Below are 21,166 nucleotides of genomic sequence, written 5' to 3'. Positions count from 1 at the left end.
ATCCTATCCCTTCTCCAGGGGAACTTCCTGGCCCAGGAATCGAATGGGGTTCTCCTGCCTTGCAGGCAGATTCTTTACCAGCTGAGCTTCCAGGGAAGCCCCAATTATTACTGTAGCATTTGCCAAATGATGATCTTATATTTCTATCACTCCTTTTTTAATTGATGGGAAATCTACCGAAAGAAAGCACTATCCCTTCTCCCTCATTTTAAAATTTATTCTTTTATTTTTATCAGTACTTGCATGTGTCCTAAGTCGCTTCAGTCGTGTCCAACTCTTTGCAACCCCGTGGACTGTAGCCCTCCAGGCTTCTCTGTTCATGGGATTTTCCAGGCAAGAATACTGGAGTGATTTGCCATTTCCTCCTTAAGGGAATCTTCCTAACCCAGGAATCAAACCAGCCATCTCTTATTGGCAGGCAGGTTTTTATTTATTTATTTATTTTATAATTTATTTATTTTAATTGGAGGCTAATTACTTTACAATATTGTATTGGTTTTGCCATACATCAAAGGTTTTTATTTTTACCACTAGCGCCACCTCAGTATAGAATTATGGATAGTTACTTTGCCTATAAGTTATAACCCAATATTGACATTGTTTGGTTACTCATATTGTCCCAGATTTAGCTATTGGAAGAGCTCTGAGGCCCTGTCTCTAGTCCAATTTTGAACTTTTTCACCTTGTGATTCCACAGGATGTTCCAGGCTTCTCTTGTACTTTACCTGCCCCAGTCCTGGAATCAGCCATTTCTCCAATAAACTCAGGCTCTTTTTTTAAACTGGAAAATGGCATTTAGAAACCAAGATTTGGGCACAAGATATGTTCATTGACAGTGGGCTGTTTTTGCTTCTAGGTCCTCTCAACAGACAGGGCTAGGAAATATTTATGTATTCATACATATGCACAAACTTCCCTGGTGGCTCAGCGGTAAAGAATTCACCCGCCAATGCAGGAGATGTGGGGGTTTTGATCCCTGGGTAGAAAAGATCCCCTGGAGGAGGAAATGATAACCCACTCCAGTACGCTTGCCTGGAGAATCCCATGGACAGAGGAACCTGGTGGACTATAACCCATGGGGTCGTGAAAAGCTGAACACGACTTAGCAACAAAACAACGAATAACAACATACACACACATTTCTGTGTGTGTGTGTGTGTGTGTGTGTGTGTGTGTGTGTGTAAAGCTGTTGTTTGTTGCCTCGGTGGCTTCCTAAGTGCTTGTCTTGAACTTTGACAGGGTTACTGCCCATTTCTAAGTTCTAAGCGACTGTACTAAGTCGCTTCATTTGTGTCTGACTCTGTGTGACCCATGGACTGTAGCCTGCCAGGCTCTTCCGTCCTTGGGATTCTCCAGGCAAGAAACCCACTGGAGTGGGTTTCCATGCCCTCCTCCAGGGGCTCTTCCCGACCCAGGGATTGCACCCATGTCTCTTATGTCTCCTGCGTTGGCAGGCATGTTCTTTATCACTGAGTCACCTGGGAAGCCCTCTTATTGTATAACTATAATCCTTTAATTAAAGTTTAGAAAAATATATGTTTGTATACTGCACTCACCAATGGAAAGGGAAATACCTAGAGCTATTTCTGGTGGTAGAAATGTCTAACAGGTATGAACATTTAGAAGAACATTTTACAGCTTCTTCTGTCTAAAAAATAAAATAAAAATAAACTCGTTTTATTCTCATCCAAAAACACTGAGTATTCTTCACATGAGGCTGTTGCTAGGACTCAGGGGACAATTTATAATGATAGATCTGGCTAATTTACAATTAGCTCCACTGGATCATAGAAAAAGTAAGAAAGTTCCAGAAAAACATCTACTTCTGCTTTATTGATTATGCCAAAGCCTTTGTGTGGATTACAACAATCTTAAAGAGATGGGAATAACAGACCACCATACCTGCCTCCTGAAAAATCTGTATACAGGTCAAGAAGCAAGAGTTAGAACCAGACATGAAACAATAGACTGGTTCCAAACTGGGAAAGGAATATGTCAGGGCTGTATACTGTCACTCTGCTTATTTAAAGTATATGCAGAGTATGTCATGTGAAATGCCAGGCTGGATAAAGCATAAGCTAGAATCAAGATTGCTGGGAGAAAGATCAATAACCTCAGATATGCAGATGACACCACCTTTATGGCAGAAAGTGAAGAAGAAATAAAGAGCCTCTTGATGAAAGTGAAAGAGGAGAGTGAAAAACCTGGCTTAAAACTCAACATTCAAAAAACTAAGATCATGGCATCTGGTCCCATCACCTCATGGCAAATAGATGGGGAAACAAGAAAAACAGAGACAGACTTTCTCTTCTTGGGCTTCAAAATCACTGCAAATGGTGACTGCAGCCATGAAATTAAAAGATGCTTACTCCTTGGAAGAAAAGCTATGACCAACATAGACAGCATATTAAAAAGCAGAGATATTACTTTGCAGACGAAGGTCCATCTAGTCAAAGCTGTGGCTTTTCCAGTAGTAATGTATGGATGTGAGAGTTGGACCATAAGGAAAGCTGAGCAGCAAAGAAATGATGCTTCTGAACTGTATTGGAGAAAACTCTTGAGAGTCCCTTGGACTGCAATGAGATCAAGCCAGTCAATCCTAAAGGAAATCAATCCTGAATATTCATTGGAAAGACTGATGCTGAAGCTGAAACTCCAATACTTTGACCACCTGATGTGAAGAGGGGACTCACTGGAAAAGACCCTGATGCTGGGAAGGATTGTAGGCAAGAGGAGAAGGGGACGACAGAGGATGAGATGGTTGGACGGCATCACCAACTTGATGGACATGAGTTTGAGCAAGCTCCGGGAGTTGGTGATGGACAGGGAAGCTTGGCATGCTGCAGTCCATGGGGTCACAAAGTGTCGGACACAACTGAACAACTGAGCTGACGATGAAGCCTGGGCAGATTTAGGCATGTTTGGATCATTGCTGATACACTGTCCCTGTGTGGATAAATATCCAAGGTGTTGCCCTGTGTTATGTACTGCTCTCCTTTTTTTGTTATGGGCACTACCCAACTATCCAGCTCACCTCAGACATGACTGAGCAGTGAAATCTAGAAAAGAAACCAGTGAACTCAAGAAATAGAAAAAGTAATATAGAACAACTGAGGTAATTTGCTTGTTTTTGAAACTGCCCTATGAGGAAAACAATACAAGAAAGCAAAGAGTATAATCATATTTCCTGAGTATCCGGAAGCACTGTATTTTCAATTTTAGCGTTTTTCTTTTGTCCTGATTCTGAAATGGAGATGTATTACATCTCACTGTCTAACACACTGTGAGTGAATTAAGCATATAACAAGCGCTTAGTTCAAGAAGACAATGAGAAGTACCTCTTATGAGCCTAATGCTTAATGTGATGATAACAGAATAAATGGGAAGAGAGGGTTCCAGTTCTCAAGGAGATCACGACAAACCAATGGCAATGCTACAATGCAGTCAGTGCTCTGAAGGAGCAGGCTCTTTAGCTGAGAGCAAAGGAAGGAACAGGGCCTGTGGAGTGAGCCAGAGAAGGGTTTGAATTTCACAATTTACTTAAAGTCTCAGAGCCTCCATTTCCTCATCAACTCAGTAAAGATAATAGTTCGTACTTAGCAGGGGCTATTGTAACATGAGGTGGACAGTGTGAGTCTAGTACAGTGCCTGATATAGGGTGACATCTCAGTAAATATTAACTGATACTTTTGCCAAGAATTATTTGTGGAAATGATCAAAAGAAATTTCCTTGCTGCATTTTTGTACATTTTAGCCACTCCCCTTTATATGAGTCTGATTTTTTTTAATGGTTCGTTAAATTCATCCTTGGACTTCATCTTACTTAATGCTCTCAATGAGTATATAAGGTGGATAGGTCAGACACCACTTCCATTTCACAGATGAGTAGGAGGAAATTTAAATGACTAGTTAAATGACTAGGCTGATCAAAGACTAGTCCAAGATCACATAGTTTAGAAAAAGAGAATTTGAGCAAAGATATTCTCACTTCCTGGTATTCCCTGGTAGCTCAGCTGGTAAAGAATCTTCCTGCATTGCAGGAAACCCTGGTTCAATTCCTGGGTTGGGAAGATCTCCTGGAGAAGGGAAAGGCTACCCACTCCAGTATTCTGGCCTGGGGAATTCCATGGACAGAAGAGCCTAGCGGGCTATAGTCCATGGGGTCACAAAGAGCCAGACATGACTGAGTAACTAAGCGCATCACAGCACATTCTCACTCCAAATCAAATCAGGGACTTTCCTGGCAGTCCAATGGTTAGGACTTTGCCTTCCAATGCAGGGGATGCAAGAGAGATCACTGGTTGGGGAGGGAGCTAAGATCCCATATGCCTGGTGACCAAAACATAAAACAGAAACAATACTTTAACAAATTCAATAAAAACTTTTAAAAATGGTTCACATCAAAAAAAAAAAGTTTTTTTAATCAAATCAATATTTAATTACCCCACACTGCCTCTCAGGATGGAGAGAAATTAGGACAAACCTAACAAAATGTACTTCATAATAAGCTTTGCTTGGGCACGCTATCTTTGCTTGCCCCCTAACAAGGCTTCAGGTAAATTTCAGGTGAAGGATCAACTTGGATGCAGGAAGATTGGAGAGGATTACTGTCATCATATCCCTGGAGAATGGATAGGCTACCCACTCCAGCATTCTTGGATTTCCTTGGTGGCTTAGATGGTAAAGAACCTGCCTGCAATGTGGGAGATCTGGGTTTGAGCCCTGGGTTGGGAATACCCCCTGGAGAAGGGATAGGGAACCCACTCCAGTGTTCTTGCCTAGAGAACCCCATGGACAGAGGAGCCTGGTGTGCTACTGTCCACGGTGTCGCAAAAAGTCAGACACAACTGAGTGACTAACTCTTTGCCTTTTGACTGTGGTTTATACATATTTGACTTTCATTCCTGTTCAGGGTACAGAGCTCCTAAAACCTTTGGAATTTATTAAGTGATAAAAGTGATAAAGGTGTCTTGTTATTCACAACAAGCTCCTCTCAACTACAGAGTTTATGCTAATGAAGGAACTTTTGGAAAACCCTTGAGGATGGGGAACCAACCTGTGATTGTTGTTGTTGTTGTTCAGTCATGTCCGACTCTTTGCAGCTCCGTGGACTGCAGCACACCAGGCTTCCCTGTCATTTGCAGTCTCCTGGAGTTTGCTCAAACTCATGTCCATTGAGTTGGCAATGCCATCCAACCATATCATCCTCTGCCACCCCCTTCTCCTCTTGCCTTCAATCTTACCCAGCATCAAGGTCTTTTCCAATGAGTCGGCTCCTCACATCAGGTGGTCAAAGTTTGGAGTTTCAGCTTCAGCATCAGTTCTTCTAATGAATATTCAGGATTGATTTCCTTTAGGATTTACTAGGGGTGGAACGTTCAGCCCCACCTCCCAGACTTTGAGGCAGGGAGGGGAGAAGAGTTTGGAGACTGAATTCAATCACCAATGGCCAATGATTTCATCAATTACGCCTATGCAATGAAGCCTCCATAAAACCCCAAAAGGACAGAGTTCAGAGAGTTTGGGGGTTTGTGTGCTGGGAGAGTGATGCACCCCAAACTCCACAGGCTCTGAATGTCCCCTTAGATACCTTTTCATCTGATTGTCCATCTGTATCCTTTAATACCCTTTGTAGTACATCAATAATATAATAATAAACTGTTTTCCTGAGTTCTGTGAACCACTTCAGCAAATTAATGGAAATGAAAAGGGGATCATGGGAACCTCTGATCTGCCTGGTCAGAAGCACAGGTGAGGACTTCCCTGGTGGCTCACTGGATTGGAAGGCTGCCTGCCAATGCAGGGGCACATGTGTTTGATCCCTGGTCTTGGAAGGTTCCACATGCTGTGGGATGTGCGCTACAACCACTGAGCCCAGGCACTATAGTCCTTGAGCAGCAACCACTGAGCCCATGTGCTGCAAAACTACTGAAGCCCATGTGCCTAGAGCCTGTGCTCCTCAGCAAGGGAAGCCGTCGCAATGAGAAGCCGGTGCACCCCAGTGAAGGGCGGCCTCCGCTTGTTGCAACCTGAGAAAGCCCGCGTGCAGTGACGAAGACCCTGTACAGCCAAAAAAATTAAAAATGAATAAATGAAAGGAATGCTTTAAGAAGAGGCACAGGTAACAAAGTGGATGTACAGTGGATATCTGAAGTAGGAGAGGGAGGGCAGTCCTATGGGACTGAGCCCTTAATACGTGGAATCTGACACTGTTTGCAGGTGGCAGTGTCAGAATTGAGCTGAATTGCCCTGTATGGGCAGGCTCCCCAAGATGACTGTACGCTTGCTCTCTCTGTTCATCCTCTGCTTGACCAGTCCCGTGTCACCTACATTCTACTCAGATGACTGACCTTCCCCAATCAGTAGATGCCTGCGTCCTTGCCAGCGACCCCAGCTATTAATTGTTCTAGGTTTTAGATCAGAACATCTCCACCCTGAGAGCTTATCAAAAGTGAAAGTGAAGTCGCTCAGTCGAGTCTGACTCTTTTGGACCCCATGGACTGTAGCCTGCCAGGCTCCTCTGTCCATGGGATTCTCCAGGCAAGAGTACTGGAGTGGGTTGCCATTTCCTTCTCCAGGGGATCTTCCCAACCCAGGGATCAAGCCCAGGTCTCTGGCATCTGCCGCATTGGCAGGCAGATTCTTTACCACTAGCGCCACTTGGGAAGCTATCTGTCTCCCAGAGTTTGCTCAAATTCATGTCCACTGAGTCAGTGATGTTATCTAACCATCTCATCCTCTGCTGCCTCTCCTAGAACCTGTACGAGAGAAAGCTCATGCAGCAAAGAAGATCCAGTGCAACTGAGAGTAATAAATAAAATTTTTTAAATGTGAGATCCCTCTACCCATGAAATTGAGGCAGGATGTAGATGGAACCCTCCCCCCCCCCACCCCCTCCTCCGGCCCACAGGGTAAATCTCAGGGTAAAATTCACTCTCTGTGGACAGAAACCCCATGACAAGAGTTAAGGGAGGAGGCCAGGCCCTGCCCAGACCACATATTTCTCATTCTTGAAGTCAGAAGACCTCCTGTAGACTGAAACTCCAAGATAACAATAGCAGGACAATTAAGGGAGGACTCTGGGCCCTGCCCAGACCACATATTTCTTGTTATCAAAATCAGATCCCCAACCACACATGCACAGAAAGGTCCCCTGGTGGTCAAAGGCTAATGATGCCAAGGGATGCTCTACCCTTTTGCCTTTTTGGTAGAATCCATTTTGGCTAAGAGATAAGAGATAAATGCACACACGGGAGGATCCTGTGATATACCAAATATAGACTGTGAACCAGGCAAACCCAAATGATTGGCCAAGGAAACCCAGAAGAAATGCCACATGAAACTGTTCAGACTGCCACAAGGGCAAAACTCAGTGACTCTCTCTGAGTCCCCCGCTTGAGTCTATCCACACGTACTGTGCTCTCTTCCTCCTAATAATCACTTCATTTGTTTCACTACTTTCTGTCTTTGCGGGAATTCTTTTTTGCAAAGCCAGGAAGCCAGGGTCTTGTCACTGACCATAGGTCTAGTGGTTAGGATCTGGTGCTCTCATCACTGTGACCCAGACTCAATCTCTGGCTGGTGAGCCCAAACCCCACTTCAAGCTGCTGCAGACTGAGGCCCCCCGAGATCAGATCTGGTATGGCAACTCGGGAATTTGGAAAGTCAAGATAAACCACGGGCTTCGCCCAGCTGTCACTTACAGCCCCTGACTTTTACTCCTGCCTTCTTTCTCTCATCTCCTCTTCACTTTCTTTTCAAGATTCAAATAATGCTTGGGTGACAGTTGATGCTGTCCTCTGGGACAAGGTGGACACGCAATTTCCAACCATGCAGGAGCCTGAAAGGCCTCTGTCTCTCCCTTGTTCTCACCATCTCTCTCTCACTGTCCTGTGTGAAACCCTCCACTACAGTTTTCTTTTCCACTTTACTCCCACAACTAGTTCTCTTTCTCACTCCTTATCTCCTTCTTATATATCCTTCTTCTAGGGAAGGATTTCTTGGATATCATTCCTAAGCTGCATCCCAGCCACTCTCACACTCTGTGCTGTCTGTGTCAGACAAAATCATCAGATGATTCTTAATTCTATCTCAGCTGCCAGGAAGACAGAGAAAAGGATTTGGGGGTTCTTCTGTTGTCTAGTCTCTCACCTCACTCAACGCCCAGAAATCTACTCTGAGAATTTTTCTGCCTGCTGGGCCTCAAAGCTTGAGCCCCATGCCGTCTTCCATAGTGCTCAACTCTAATCTCTCCAAGTTTCTTCTTTGCATCTATTGGACCCCTTCATTCCAGGCCTTGGTAGCCTACACATTCTTCTAGGGACAGCCTATTGGACTGGCTGCTACCCAGAAGCCCGAATCATAAACTTTGTAGATGCTCATTCATGAGGAATACACCCCAGCATGGAAAGACTTATCATAGGACATAAGCTCTACAGACAAGGGATCCCTCCTAAGGAAAGTCCTGGCAACCAGTTTATACTTAGCTTGAAAGCACTTCTCTAATTGCTGTGTGGGGTGTTCTGCATGTGGTATTACGGAGGCCAGAGATATCTGGTCAGAAATCAATGGGAGAGAAGAGGATGCTTGAAATACCATTAGGTCCAAAGAGAAACCCCTTCAGGTTAAAACCTCCTGGTAAAAGTTTCCGGGATGATGGATTCCATTCTAGGAGCACTGTCTGGTTCTCAGTTGCAGGTTACTCAACATGGGAGAATCCCCCTCCAAGTTAGAAAAAAACATCTCTGGAGTGTATCCTTAAGAACTGGAAATTCTTTAAAACTGAAGGGTTAAAGAAGGAGAAACTTAAATTCTACTGTAGCGGTGCCCAGACTTTGTTTAAGTTGGGAAATGGAGAAAAATGGCCTGAAAATAGGTCTCTAAATTATAATAACCTTCTGCAATTGCATCTTTATTGCCACCAGATGAGAAAGTGGAGTGACATTTCCTATATTCAGGCCTTCACAGTCCTTTACCAAAATCCTACCCTATGTGGCTCCTGTAATTTAAAACCTGGAGAACCAGAGACTCTCCCAACACTTTAGACGATCCCCTTCTAAGCTCTCTGATCTCTCAAGGTGGAAAAACCTAGCATATCCTCCTCCTGACAGTATTCCCACTTAGCCAGTCCACCCCTCATATCAGGCAGAAACTCCCAAAATTACAACTTGGCGCACAAACGCCCATGCCCCAGCTCACAGATGTGGCCTTTGGGGTATTTAATAATCAAGACCAAGCTCAGGAGGAAGAGAGAACCCAACATGAGAAAAGACAGGCCAGGGCTCGTGCAAAACTGATAGCTGTTGCTGTCAGTCATGCTTTGTGGCCTCAGGGGGGCCAAGAAAGCTCAACTATTCATCTGGAAATAAGACCAACAAGAGAAAATGCTACAAATGCAAGTCAACTGGCCACTGTGCCCAAGACTGCCAGAAAGAACCTCTCCACCTGGGCTATACCTAGAGAGCAGACAAACAGGTCATCGGAAGAGGGACTGCCCCCAGTCCTGAAGGGGAAGGGGGACTTTGGCTCCTGAGATGGCCATGCTGGACAACTGGCGTGGCCCTGGGGATTCTGGCGGCTCCCCTCAGTGAGATGCTAATCTCCATCAAGGATCCCTGGGTAGTCCTTGACTCCCATAGCAAAAAAGAAAATTGATTACTTAATTGATACAGGAGCCACTTGACTTTGTCTTAATTTTTCACACTGGACCTCTCTCCTCCAAAAGCTGTACCGTGACTGGCGTCGATGGAAATCCTTGCACTCATTATTTTACTGGGCATTTCACTTGCCGATTTAAACCGGCGGATTTTGCATGCCTTTCTAGTTGTGCCTCAGTGTCCTACCCCGTCCTTAGGAGAGATCTTCTGAGCTCCCCTGGGGCCATACTCAGGTCAGGAGGCCCTGAGCAGGCTTTTATCTTGACTCTGACTAAGATAGACCAGCTGCAAGGTCCTATTCCCAGCCATATCCTACGGGCAGTAGACCCTTAATGAGATAAAGGAACCATTGCAAGAGCAGTAAAGGCCCAACCTGTAAGAATGAGCCTTAGGCCAGAACCTGGCTGTACGATAAAGCTGGAAGGGAAGAAGAGTTTACAACCCCTCATGGATAAATTCCTAAAAGCTGACTCCATAAGTCAGGTTATTTGCCTTTTTCCTTTAGTTCCGCAAATCGTCCCCTTCTGTTCTATAAAGGAAACTAGCATCCAGACCCTGCCAAGATGGTTATTTTGAGACATTAGTCAACTATCCTCTCGGTCAGTCAGCTTTCCGAATAAACTCGCATTCCTTGCCTCAGCATCTCATCTCTTGGATTTATTGGCCTGTTGTGCTGAAAGCAAAGTTGAGCTTGGACTCATTAACAGGCAGGTGTGAGTTAAGTTTTATTTGGGGCAAATGAGGTCTATAGCCTGAGAGACAGCTTCTCAGATAGCTCTGAGGAACTGCTCTAAGAAGGTCAGAGGGGAGGTCGGTATGTATATGATTTTAGTGAAGAGGACACGTGCCATCAAGCATGCATTTTGGCAGAAGGTTGCTGCAGGTCAAATGGAGCAGTTGTCTCCGTTAATGATTTTTGTTCTTTTCTAGATATGAGACGATGTGAGAGACTGGGCCCATAAAATCTTGTCTCAAAAATATCTAACTCTCTGAAGACCTGTTCCCTAGAGCGCAGAGTGCTTCATTCCTAATTTCCTTTCAGGAACTCCTTTCAGGGCGTGTTGAAAGTCAGCAGCTGGAGTGGTTAATGACTTAGTTCTTGTGGCACCAGATAATGAGTGACACTTTTTAATTGGCATGGCTTTGCAGGTGGCACAGTGGTAAAGAATCTACCTGCCAATGCAGGAGATGCAGGAAACAAGGGTTTGATCCCTGCGTCAGGACGATCCCCTGGAGGAGGAAATGGCAAACCACTCCAGTGTTCTTGCCTGGGGAATCCCATGGACAGAGGAGACTGGTGGGCTAGAGTCTATGCGGTCACAAAGAGTCAGACACGACTGTGCACACACACGTGCCTTTTACACAGGTTTCCTCATCTGTTTCCCTGTCTTGTCTGGAGACCAGATAGGTGTTTAAAACAGTACTTACAAGCCTGTCTCATTTCCTAACTCCAAGAGAAGCATCTGTTCCTTTAACTGATTCAGTGAATCCCTTCCTCCAGGAGCCTCTGTAGAAACAAGTTCTTCCAAGATCAGCCAGCAGCTTGATCTAAACTGCCTCACTTGCCTGTGAAGCAGAGTCCCTGAAAACAGGCTTCCAAGAGCAACCTCCAGACTACTGACACCAAGTTTTTCCTTTCAGACCACACCTGCTTAAGGTCCTGCATCGAAAATGCAAGCTGCGCCTTCTCCAGTGGTCATTGTAACTCAGCCTGGAGTTGCAAGCGGTCCAGTACCTCAAAACTCCAACTGGCAGACGGGCATGTGTGACTGTTTCAGCGACTGCGGTGTCTGTAAGTGCTGGGATAACCTGTAACTGACTCAGAAGTGAATTTTAACCTTGTTGTTGTCCAGTCACTAAGTTGTATATAACTCTTGGTGACCCCATGGACTGTAGCATGCCAGGGTCCTCTGTCCTCCACAATTTCCCAGAGTTTACTCATATCTTTCCTTCATTTCTCCATTATGGTGTAATAAAAGTTCTCCTCTCATTCCTGCCTGTCAGGCAGTGCTTTGCTGATAGAAAAATCCTGTACCGATTGTAGGTTCATTCTTCTTCACCCTTCAAAGGATAGTCTTACTAAAAAGTAAGTAAAAGTAAAAAGTTAAAAAAAGGTCTGGAGTTAAGGTAACTGTAAAAAAAAAAAAAGCCAATGATTTGAACAATGAACAGGCTTGGCCTAATTATTATAAATAGACCATACATTATATTAGAAGAGACATTTAAAGTTTAACTTGTTTAAAAAGAAAAAAGACTGCTTTTGTTACACATCAATTAAACTCATTACAGTTACACTGTGGCCCGTACACAAGGGTTCATTTTCATCCATGGTTGCAGCATGAGCTCACATAAGCATTCTTTTTATTTATACATTTAGGATTGTTATACAGACAAGAATAAAGAACTGTGAAGGCAATTAACTGCTCAGTGGGTAAAATATCTCTAATTCTGCTTCATCTTCTGTTTTGTTTCATTTTATGAGATCTAAGTAAACCTGAGAGAAGAAAAGTTTGGGCTAAGATGTGCATGTCAGAGAGGCCAAATGCTTAGTTCTCAACAGGAAGCAAGAAACAAACAAACCTGCCTACAAAATTAAAAAATGAAACAAATTTTACTCTGAGGTTTTTTGTTCATTTGTTTCTTATTTTTACCTGTTTCAAATCTACCCAGTGTTCTGAGACAGGGAAGGAAAACCTTTTAACCTTTAACTCGGCAGAGGAATTAAAATTTGGAATGGGGTTGATAATTACATTGAAAAGCGTAGAGGGAAAGAATCACCTGGTACATGGAACCACTGAGCTTGTTGCTTTGCTCTCCTTGTCCTGCTGCATGACCCGGGCTGATGACTTGCACTTCTCAGGAGGTTAGTTCAACATCTGCAAATCATAGTGATCATGAAACCACAATAATAAAACCTTCTAAAGAGGAATATTCTAATCCTCCAAACCCTAGTATTGTTACTTGAATAAGTGAATTACAAGTTCTAATATGAGCTTAAAACCTTCACATAGAATTTCTTAAATCACAGATCTGACCAAATCGTTCTCCATTCTTAAAATATTTCAGAGGTTCCTCATGACTTCTGTGACCCCTCTGAACACTCATACTTCCAAATCATCCAGTCTCCACCCTGCCTTGGATCCAGCTTCATCCCCATTCTTCCCCATTCCTGGTTCCAGCCACGTTATGTGTAACCAGCCGTTTGCCAAGACAAACCAAGTTATCTAAAGAGGCTCTTTCCCCTTTCCTCAATCTATAAAATTCCTAATCATCATTACATATTCAGATCAAGCAATAGCATCTTCCCAGAGCACTGAAGGCCCCATTTCTGTGAGTGACACCTTGGCATCTTGAGTAGGTTCCTGTTGGAGAACTTTTCACATTATTTGACCTCACTCCTGGACTTCAGACAGAGGCATTGTGGGTAGTGAGGATAACCTCTGGAACAGGGCCAGGTTTCAGTGAGTCATTCAATGCATGGAAGAAGGCAGTACTGGGGGAGGTGGGGGGAAGCTGATGTGATGTTGAACAGAAGCAGTGAGGATGGCCTTGGCAGCAGACTAAGGCCCCAGGGTTTGGAACCCTGACAAAGGCCCCAGGGTTTGGAACTCCCATCCATGAGCACACCCTAACTCTCAACCATGGTGGAGGGCAGAATGGAGTAACGCGTACCTCTGATTCCACGCATCCAGGTCTCTGCGGCACATTTTGCTTCACGTGCCTTGCGTGTCAAGTTGCATCTGATATGAATGAATGCTGTCTGTGCGGAACAAGTGTCGCAATGAGGACCCTCTACAGGACTCGATACGGCATTCCGGTGAATCTTTACAATATTGTATCATTCGAATACACACCCACATTCAAAATAATTGTGATAAACATGGAGGCCATTTGATGGTATCTGTCAACTGAATGGGGGCTTCCCAGGTGGCGCTAGCGGTAAAGAAAGAGGCAGATGAAGAAGATGTAAGAGACGTGGGTTCGATCCCTGGGTGGGAAAGATCCCCTGGAGGAGGACACAGCCACCCACTCCAGTACTCTTGCCTGGAGAAACCCATGGACATAGGAGCCTGGCAGGCTACAGCCCACAGGGTCACAAAGAGTAGGACACAGCTGAAGCAACTTAGCAGGCCCACAGGCATCAACTAAATTTGGTTGGTAGGAGTTTCCTGGCATGTTCATTCTATTTTTGTAGCAATAGATCCTCTGGTTATGTGACCTCCTTCTACATTTCTGTGAAAACCGTAGAAAACAAACAACTCTCATATTTGCAATGTATGTCATACAGTGGAAGAGGATTGTTCAGGGCCATGCACGTACTCTGCCCCAAGTACATTACACGTTGTATCACAAAACCTTGCACCATCTCTGTGAAGTAAGTAGGTCTATCACACTCCACAGATGGGAAACGTTTTAAAAGGTAGAATAACTCAGGCAAAGATATGCACTAGTCATAAAGGAGTCATTACTCAACTTTTCATCCCTGCACATTCCATTACACCATGCTAAGTCACGTCAGTCGCGTCGGACTCTCTGTGGCCCTGTGCACTGTAGCCCACAAGGGCTCTGTCCACGGGACCCTGTCCATGGGATTCTCCAGGCAAGAATACTGGAGTGGGTTGCCATGCTCTCCTCCAGGGGATCTTCCTGACCCGAGGATCGAACCAGCGTCTAATGTTTCCTGCATTGGCGGGCAGGTTCTTTAGCACTAACGCCACCTGGGATGCCCCCTTCATTACACCATAAGCTTCACTTACGTAACAGAAGGTTTTAGTGCTCTCCAGAAACAGAATCAAAAGGAGATAGAGATGATGTGAATATAGATATATAAAGAGAGCAAGAAATTTTAAGGAATTGCCTCATAACATTGTGGGGACTGGTAAGTCCAAAAAGCAAGATAAGCTGACAGGCTGGGAAGAGTTGCGGAGTCCAAAGGCAGCCTGCTGGCAGAATTCCTTCTTGTTCAGGGGAGATCGCTCTTTCTCTATTAAGGCCTTCAACAATTAGGTGAGGCCCACCCACATTCTGGATGGTTACTCTAAGTTTACTGATGTAAGCCTTAAATTCATCTGAAATATTACCCTCACAGAAACATCCAGAATAACATTTGACTGAATATGTGGGTACTATGGCCTAGCCAAGTTGACACATAAAATTAACCATCATAGAACAAATAAATAGAATATTTAAGGAACTTTTTTTTTTTTTGCTTAAAATGTTTGTTAGATTTTTAATCATAAAAATACTACATGTATAGGTAATATTATGACAAATTCAAACACAGATATAAAAAATGAAAATTTAATTGCTTTATGCCCAATTCCACTACTCAGTGATAAATTTTATTAATATCGATTATTTGCTGTGCATCCTCCAATAAGGCTTTACCTCTTAGTGGTAAAGACTCTGCCTGCCAGAGCAGGAGACACAAGAGACACCAGTTTGATCCATGGATCGGGAATATCCCCTGGAGTACGAAACGGAAACCCACTCTAGTAACCTTGCCTGGGAAATTCTATGGGCAGGGGAGCCTGATGGGCTATAGTCCATGGGGTCACAAACAGTCAGACACAACAGAGTACTCAGTCTTTGGGCTTTTGGTTTCCTCTAAAGCATATAACGGGGAGAAGGCAATGGCAACCCACTCCAGTACTCTTGCCTGGAAAATCCCATGGGCGGAATAGCCTGGTAGGCTGCAGTTCCTAGGGTCGCTAAGAATTGGACACGACTGAGCGACTGCACTTTCCCTTTTCACTTTCATGCATTGGAGAAGGAAATGGCAACCCACTCCAGTGTTCTTGCCTGGAGAATCCCAGGGACGGGGGAGGCTGGTGGGCTACCGTCTATTGGGTCGCACAGAGTCAGACATGACTGAAGCGACTTAGCAGCAGCAGCAAGGCGTATAAACAGATAGATGGATAGATAGACTAGATGAAGCTACAGCTATAGCTGTAGAGCTAGACATATGTGATTTGGGATTTACAGGGCTCTTTTATTCTGTTTCTATGTTTTAATGGGTTTATACTATACTGTAACCTGTTTTTTTTCCACTTAATATATAGTAGATCCCCTTTATGTCCGTAATATAGATTCTTCTTCATGTCTGCATAGTATTCCATCATATAGATTATTTACTTAATCACTTTCTTATTGATGAAAGCTTAAACAACATTGCAGTTGTACATATATGATTTTGTACACACGCTGGTATTTTTGTAGAATCAGTTCAGTCGCTCAGTCGTGTCCGACTCTTTGCAACCCCATGAATTGCAGCACACCAGGCCTCCCTGTCCATCACCAACTCCCGGAGTTCACTCAGACACTGATCTCCAGTAGCGTGTTGGGCACCTACTGACCTGGGGAGTTCCTCTTTCAGTGTCCTATCATTTTGCCTTTTCATACTATTCATGGGGTTCTCAAGGCAAGAATACTGAAGTGGTTTGCCATTCCCTTCTCCAGTGGACCACATTCTGTCAGCCCTCTCCATCATGACCTGTCCGTCTTGGGTGGCCCCACGGGCATGGCTTAGTTTCATTGTTTTTGTAGGGTAATGTACTGTTAATAGATTTGATTGATAGGTCACAGGATATGCACATTCAAAATCTGAAAGGTACTATCTACTCACATACTTTTGTAATCTTTTCTTCTTTTCCCCCCTTCTTCCCAAAGTAACCACAAATATGCTTCTGTCACGGTAGATTAGTTTTCATTTTCTGCCATTTTATATAACAGAACTACATAGTGTGTGGGCTTCCCTGGTAGCTCAGCTAATAAAGAATCCGCCTACAGTGCAGGAGATCGCAGTTCAATTCCTGGGTCAGGAAGATCAGCTGAAGAAGGCATAAGCTACCCACTCCAGTATTTTTGGGCTTTTCTGGTGGCTCAGCTGGTAAAGAATCTGCCTGCAATGCAGAAGACTTGGATTCAATCCCTGGGTTGGGAAGGTCCCCTGGAGAAGGAAACAGCTACCCACTCCAGTATATAGTCCATGGGGTTGTAAAGAGTTGGGCAGGACTGAACGACTTTCACTTTTCACCACACACTGTGTACTATTTTATGCAGCTTCTTTCACTCAGTATGATTTTTTGAGGATTCATTAAGTTGTTGTGTATACCTAAAATGTGTTAAGAAGGCAGATCTCATGTTAAGTATTTTTAACCCCCCAAAAAATTAGAAAAAAAAAAGAAAATATTTGAATGGCAAATAAGTACATAAAAAGATGTTCAACATCATCAGTCACTAGAGAAATGCAAATGAAAACCATAGCGAGGTACTGCCAGACACCTATTGGGACAGCTAAAACAAACAGATGAACTCACACCAAGTGTTAGCTTATATGGAGGAACTGAAACCCTCGTGCACTGATGGTTGGAGTGTAAAATACAGTTTCTTAAAAAGTTAAACATAGACCTGCTTTTTGGCCCAGCCATTCTGCTCCTAGATATCTACCCTTTAAAAATATATATCTGTATCAAGACTTGTACACAAATGTTTAGCGTAGTTTTGCTTGCAATAGCCAAAAACTAAAAAAAACAACCCAAATGCCCCCCAGCAGGTGAATGAATAAACAAACTGTGGTCTATCCAGGTAATAGTATACTACTCAACAAAAAAAAGGAATGAACTATTGATACAATTTGGATGAATCTCAAGATAAATATAATATTAAGTTGTGGGTAAAAATTTCAGGATCATCACTAAAAGGATAAAAATTAGTTGTGGAACATCTGAAAGTATTAGATGAGGACTTCACTGATGGTCCAGTGGTTAAGACTTCACTTTCCAACGTAGGGTGGGGCATTCAATCTCTGCTCAAGCAGCCAAGATCCCACCTGTCTCAAGGCCAAAGAAACAAAACATGAAACGGAAGCAATAACGTGACAATTTCAACAAAGGCTGTAAAAACAGTCCCCATCAAAAAAAAAAAAAAACAAAAACTACTAAAGGGAACAAAGGGCTTCCCTACTGGCTCAGGAGGTAAAGAAACTGCCTGCAATGGGGGAGACCTGGGTTCAATCCCTGGGCTGGGAGGATCCCCTGGAGGAGGGCATGGCAACCCACTCCAGTATTCTTGCCTCCATGGGGTCGCAAAGAGTCCGACATGACTGAGTGACTAAGCATAGCACAGCAAAGGGAACAAAAGGAACCAGGAAAGGTCTATTCAGCCAAAAAAAAAAAGTAGGAAAAATTAACATTTGATGAATAGGAAACATAAAACAATTTGCCTATCTCATCGGTGGGAATGATTTAGATGTCTCTGCTGTACTAAAATGTCTTTACCTCTTATTATTTCTCTTAGCGCTTTTGTGGTGAGTCCTTGGGAGCCTGCGCTGTTATGCAGTGGGTAAATAGCTCCCCACTTATCTCACCCCTCTTCTTCCCTGGGGCCCCGAAACCCACATGAGGGCTGTCTGTTAAACAGCTCTGCACTGTGTCCCAGGCAAGGCCACAGCTGGCAGTTCTGGGCTGGCCCAGCCACTGAAGCTGGCTTCAGTTAACCTCCCATCTTTCATTCCCCAGCCTGTTCCTTCCTCCTTTCTGATCGCACAGGTTTTGGTTTGGGGTTTATCTAATGCAGTGCCCCTGACTAAGTTTCATGTTTCTGAGTTCTGTTTTACTTTCTCCATCAACATAATCCCATCTGCTTCATTTTTTTTTTTAATTTCTGAAGATTTCTGGCTTACTAAGTTCCCCTAGCCCTATTTTCTAGTGCAGCTTGAATATTATTTAACAAAGCTCTGCAAGCACATAATTGTTAAAATTATCTAATTTACAAGGTTTTTTGAGAAAAATAATAGTCTCCAAACTTCGATTCCCTATTTCCTCTTTCCCAGAGCCGTTTACCTCCATCTCTAAATTGTAGACTGGTATTGCTACCTTTTGACTGTTCAGATGGGGGCGTTGTCTATGGGCCTCCCATTGTGGAAGATGAGAATTTAGTTTTGTTTTCTCCCCCTTCTGCACCACGGACATGCACCCTACCCCCATCCCACTGCCTCCAATATGTGAAGTGAAAGCTGCTCAGTCGTGTCCAACTCTTTGCAACCCCATGGACTATACAGCCTACAGAATTCTCCAGGCTAGAATATTGGAGTGGGTAGCATTTCCTTTCTCCAAGGGATCTTCCCAATCCAGGGATCAAACCCAGGTCTCCCACATTGTAGGTGGATTCTTTACCAGCTGAGCCACAAGGGAAGCCCCCTTCCAATATGATTATATATAATTTTGGCTAAGTCCATATTTAGCATTTACATTATGACACTTATATTTGCTCTTCAGAGCTGAGTTGAATTGTGTAATGAACAATGATTGTCTTTTCTGCTAAACTTAGTTTTTCCTACTATTAATAACTTTTGACTTTTTCATTAGGAGTTTCCCATTTACTTAGAAGTAATCCAATCCCAAACTCTTTCCAGTTTTCTAAATCTCTTCCCTAAACATCAGACAGACATTATATCATCTTCATCTTCTTGATGAAATCACTCCAAGACCCTGCCATCTCCATCGTCATGACCTGGGGATTCCTTTAACCAATCCTGCATGTTAGGCTCTGGTTTCTTATACCCCACATCCTCTTCTTTCTTAGTTTGCTTCTTCATTCTGGTGGGGGCACCCTCTAGGAGCTTCCTGATACAGGGAAGGGTATAGGAGAAAAGAATTTTGAGATTTTACTTCCTGAAACCGTTTATTTTATGTTCCTTTGATAGTTGGTTGGATATTTTCTTTTTTTTTTTCAATCTTTTACCTCTCTTTAATCTTTTACCTCTTTTTAATCTTTTACCTCTTTTGCCTCATGGACTCTTTTTCCTTTTTAAATTTTATGTATTTAATTTTGGGGGCGCTGTGTTGGGTCTCTGTTCCTGCGAAGGCTTTTCTCCGGTTGCGGTACATGGGGGCTCTGCAGGGTGCGGGCTTCTCATTGCAGTGGCTTCTCTTGCTGCAGGGAACGGGCTCTAGGGAGCATGGACTTCAGCAGCTGTGGCACGTGGACTCAGTAATTGTGGCTCCTGGGGTCTGGAGTGTGGGCTCAATAGTTGTACGGGGATTAGTTGCTCCATAGCATGTGGGATCTTCCCAGACCAGGGATCCAACCTGGGTCTTCTGCACTGGCAGGCAGGTTCTTTACCACTGAGCCACAGGGAAGCCCCTGGTTGGATATCTTCTATTTTATATATTATAAAGTACAGGAAAACATTTGATGTGATAAAAAGAGACAGGAGTTATATAGAGACATCAACTAACATTTTCCTGAATGTATCCATCCAAACTTCAAATTCAAAGGCTCAGCGCCTTCTGCTTCTCTTCAAAATGTCTTGAAAACCCACAAGTCTTTATTTCCACATAGGTGGGTTTTTACATTCTGTTTCTTTTCTATTTTCCAACAGGGATCCATTTGTGACGACTACATGGTGACCCTTTTCTGTCCTCTGTGCTCTCTTTGCCAAATCAAGAGAGACATCAACAGAAGGAGAGCCAATCGCACTTTCTAAAAAAAGAATCAATGGTAAGTCCCAGAATCTGTGAATGTTTAGGAATGTAATAAAGGGCTTTGTAAATGAAGCATTATTTTGAACAATAATTCAATAATAGCAATTCTTTAAGTCTTTCAAATGTTATCTTAATATAAAGATAGATTTTGATTTCTTCTTATGAAGAAGATAGCCGTACTGGCTTGTTAAAGCTACTATGACAAAATCGCCTGAACAGGTTAAACATCAGGAACTTATGTCTCACAGTTCTAGAGAGAGAATATGTTTTGGTCTTTCTTCTTATTAGGACAGTAATCCCATCAAAGGGACCTCATCTAAACCTTGGGGACTTCATGATCTCATCTAAACCTTATTACCTCCCAAAGGCTGCATATCCTAATACCATCCCAGTTTGGGAAGTGAGACACAAACATTCAGCTCATAACTCTGTATTTTGAAACTGTATTTTTATAAATAAAGGGATGACTTTTCTAGACTTCTCAGAATTCTGGTGGTCTAATGAAAACATCACTTGCAAAAGCATATATATATATAATTATATATATATATATAATACAAGAGTGTGGTGAGATACGAAAGTAGTGGAAAACATGCTCCCTCCTAATACAAACAAACTGACAAAAGAAAATGGTAAATAATTATAAAGTAGTATAGCAAATGAAAATTATGTTATGTAATATTTGGATTGATTGTGGCATAAAGCATATCAACACTTGAGGTGAGGTTAAACAGAAAAGTCCTATTGGAGATGGTGGAATTTGAAAGAGGTGAAATACTATATAGAATATTTGGAAACGTTATGTAGAATGTCATCATCTCAAATTCAATCAAGTCATTTTTCAACTCACTCTTTCAAGATTCTCAGAATTAGCTATTGAGGATGTAGTAAAGTAGAAATCAACCTGATTTGGACAGTCTTCTGTAGACCATATCTTGAGTATGGGAAGAAAACATTAATTTTCCCATTCTTTGCAAAAATTCCACTTCTTTTCTCAAGTGAATGAGAACTCTGCATAGGTTA

At 43.1% G+C, this 21,166-nt stretch overlaps 1 protein-coding gene across 1 annotated transcript in view; it reads left to right on the top strand.

Annotated features, from left to right (window-relative positions):
* Positions 1–21,166, top strand: part of PLAC8 (placenta specific 8) — a 33,743-nt gene that overhangs the window by 9,222 nt on the left and 3,355 nt on the right. Inside the window, exons 2-4 of the mRNA XM_005681847.3 lie at positions 11,298–11,448; positions 13,349–13,473; positions 20,041–20,159. Coding sequence (XP_005681904.1) covers positions 11,328–11,448; positions 13,349–13,473; positions 20,041–20,145 — 351 coding nt within the window. The 5' untranslated portion in view covers positions 11,298–11,327 and the 3' untranslated portion in view covers positions 20,146–20,159. The remainder of the gene's footprint in view (positions 1–11,297; positions 11,449–13,348; positions 13,474–20,040; positions 20,160–21,166) is intronic.

This window comes from Capra hircus, chromosome 6 (genome assembly GCF_001704415.2).
Source record: "Capra hircus breed San Clemente chromosome 6, ASM170441v1, whole genome shotgun sequence".
NCBI classification, from domain to species: domain Eukaryota; kingdom Metazoa; phylum Chordata; class Mammalia; order Artiodactyla; family Bovidae; genus Capra; species Capra hircus.
The sequence above is the reverse complement of the archived record's forward strand: the minus strand, read 5'-3'. Positions and strand labels throughout refer to the sequence as shown.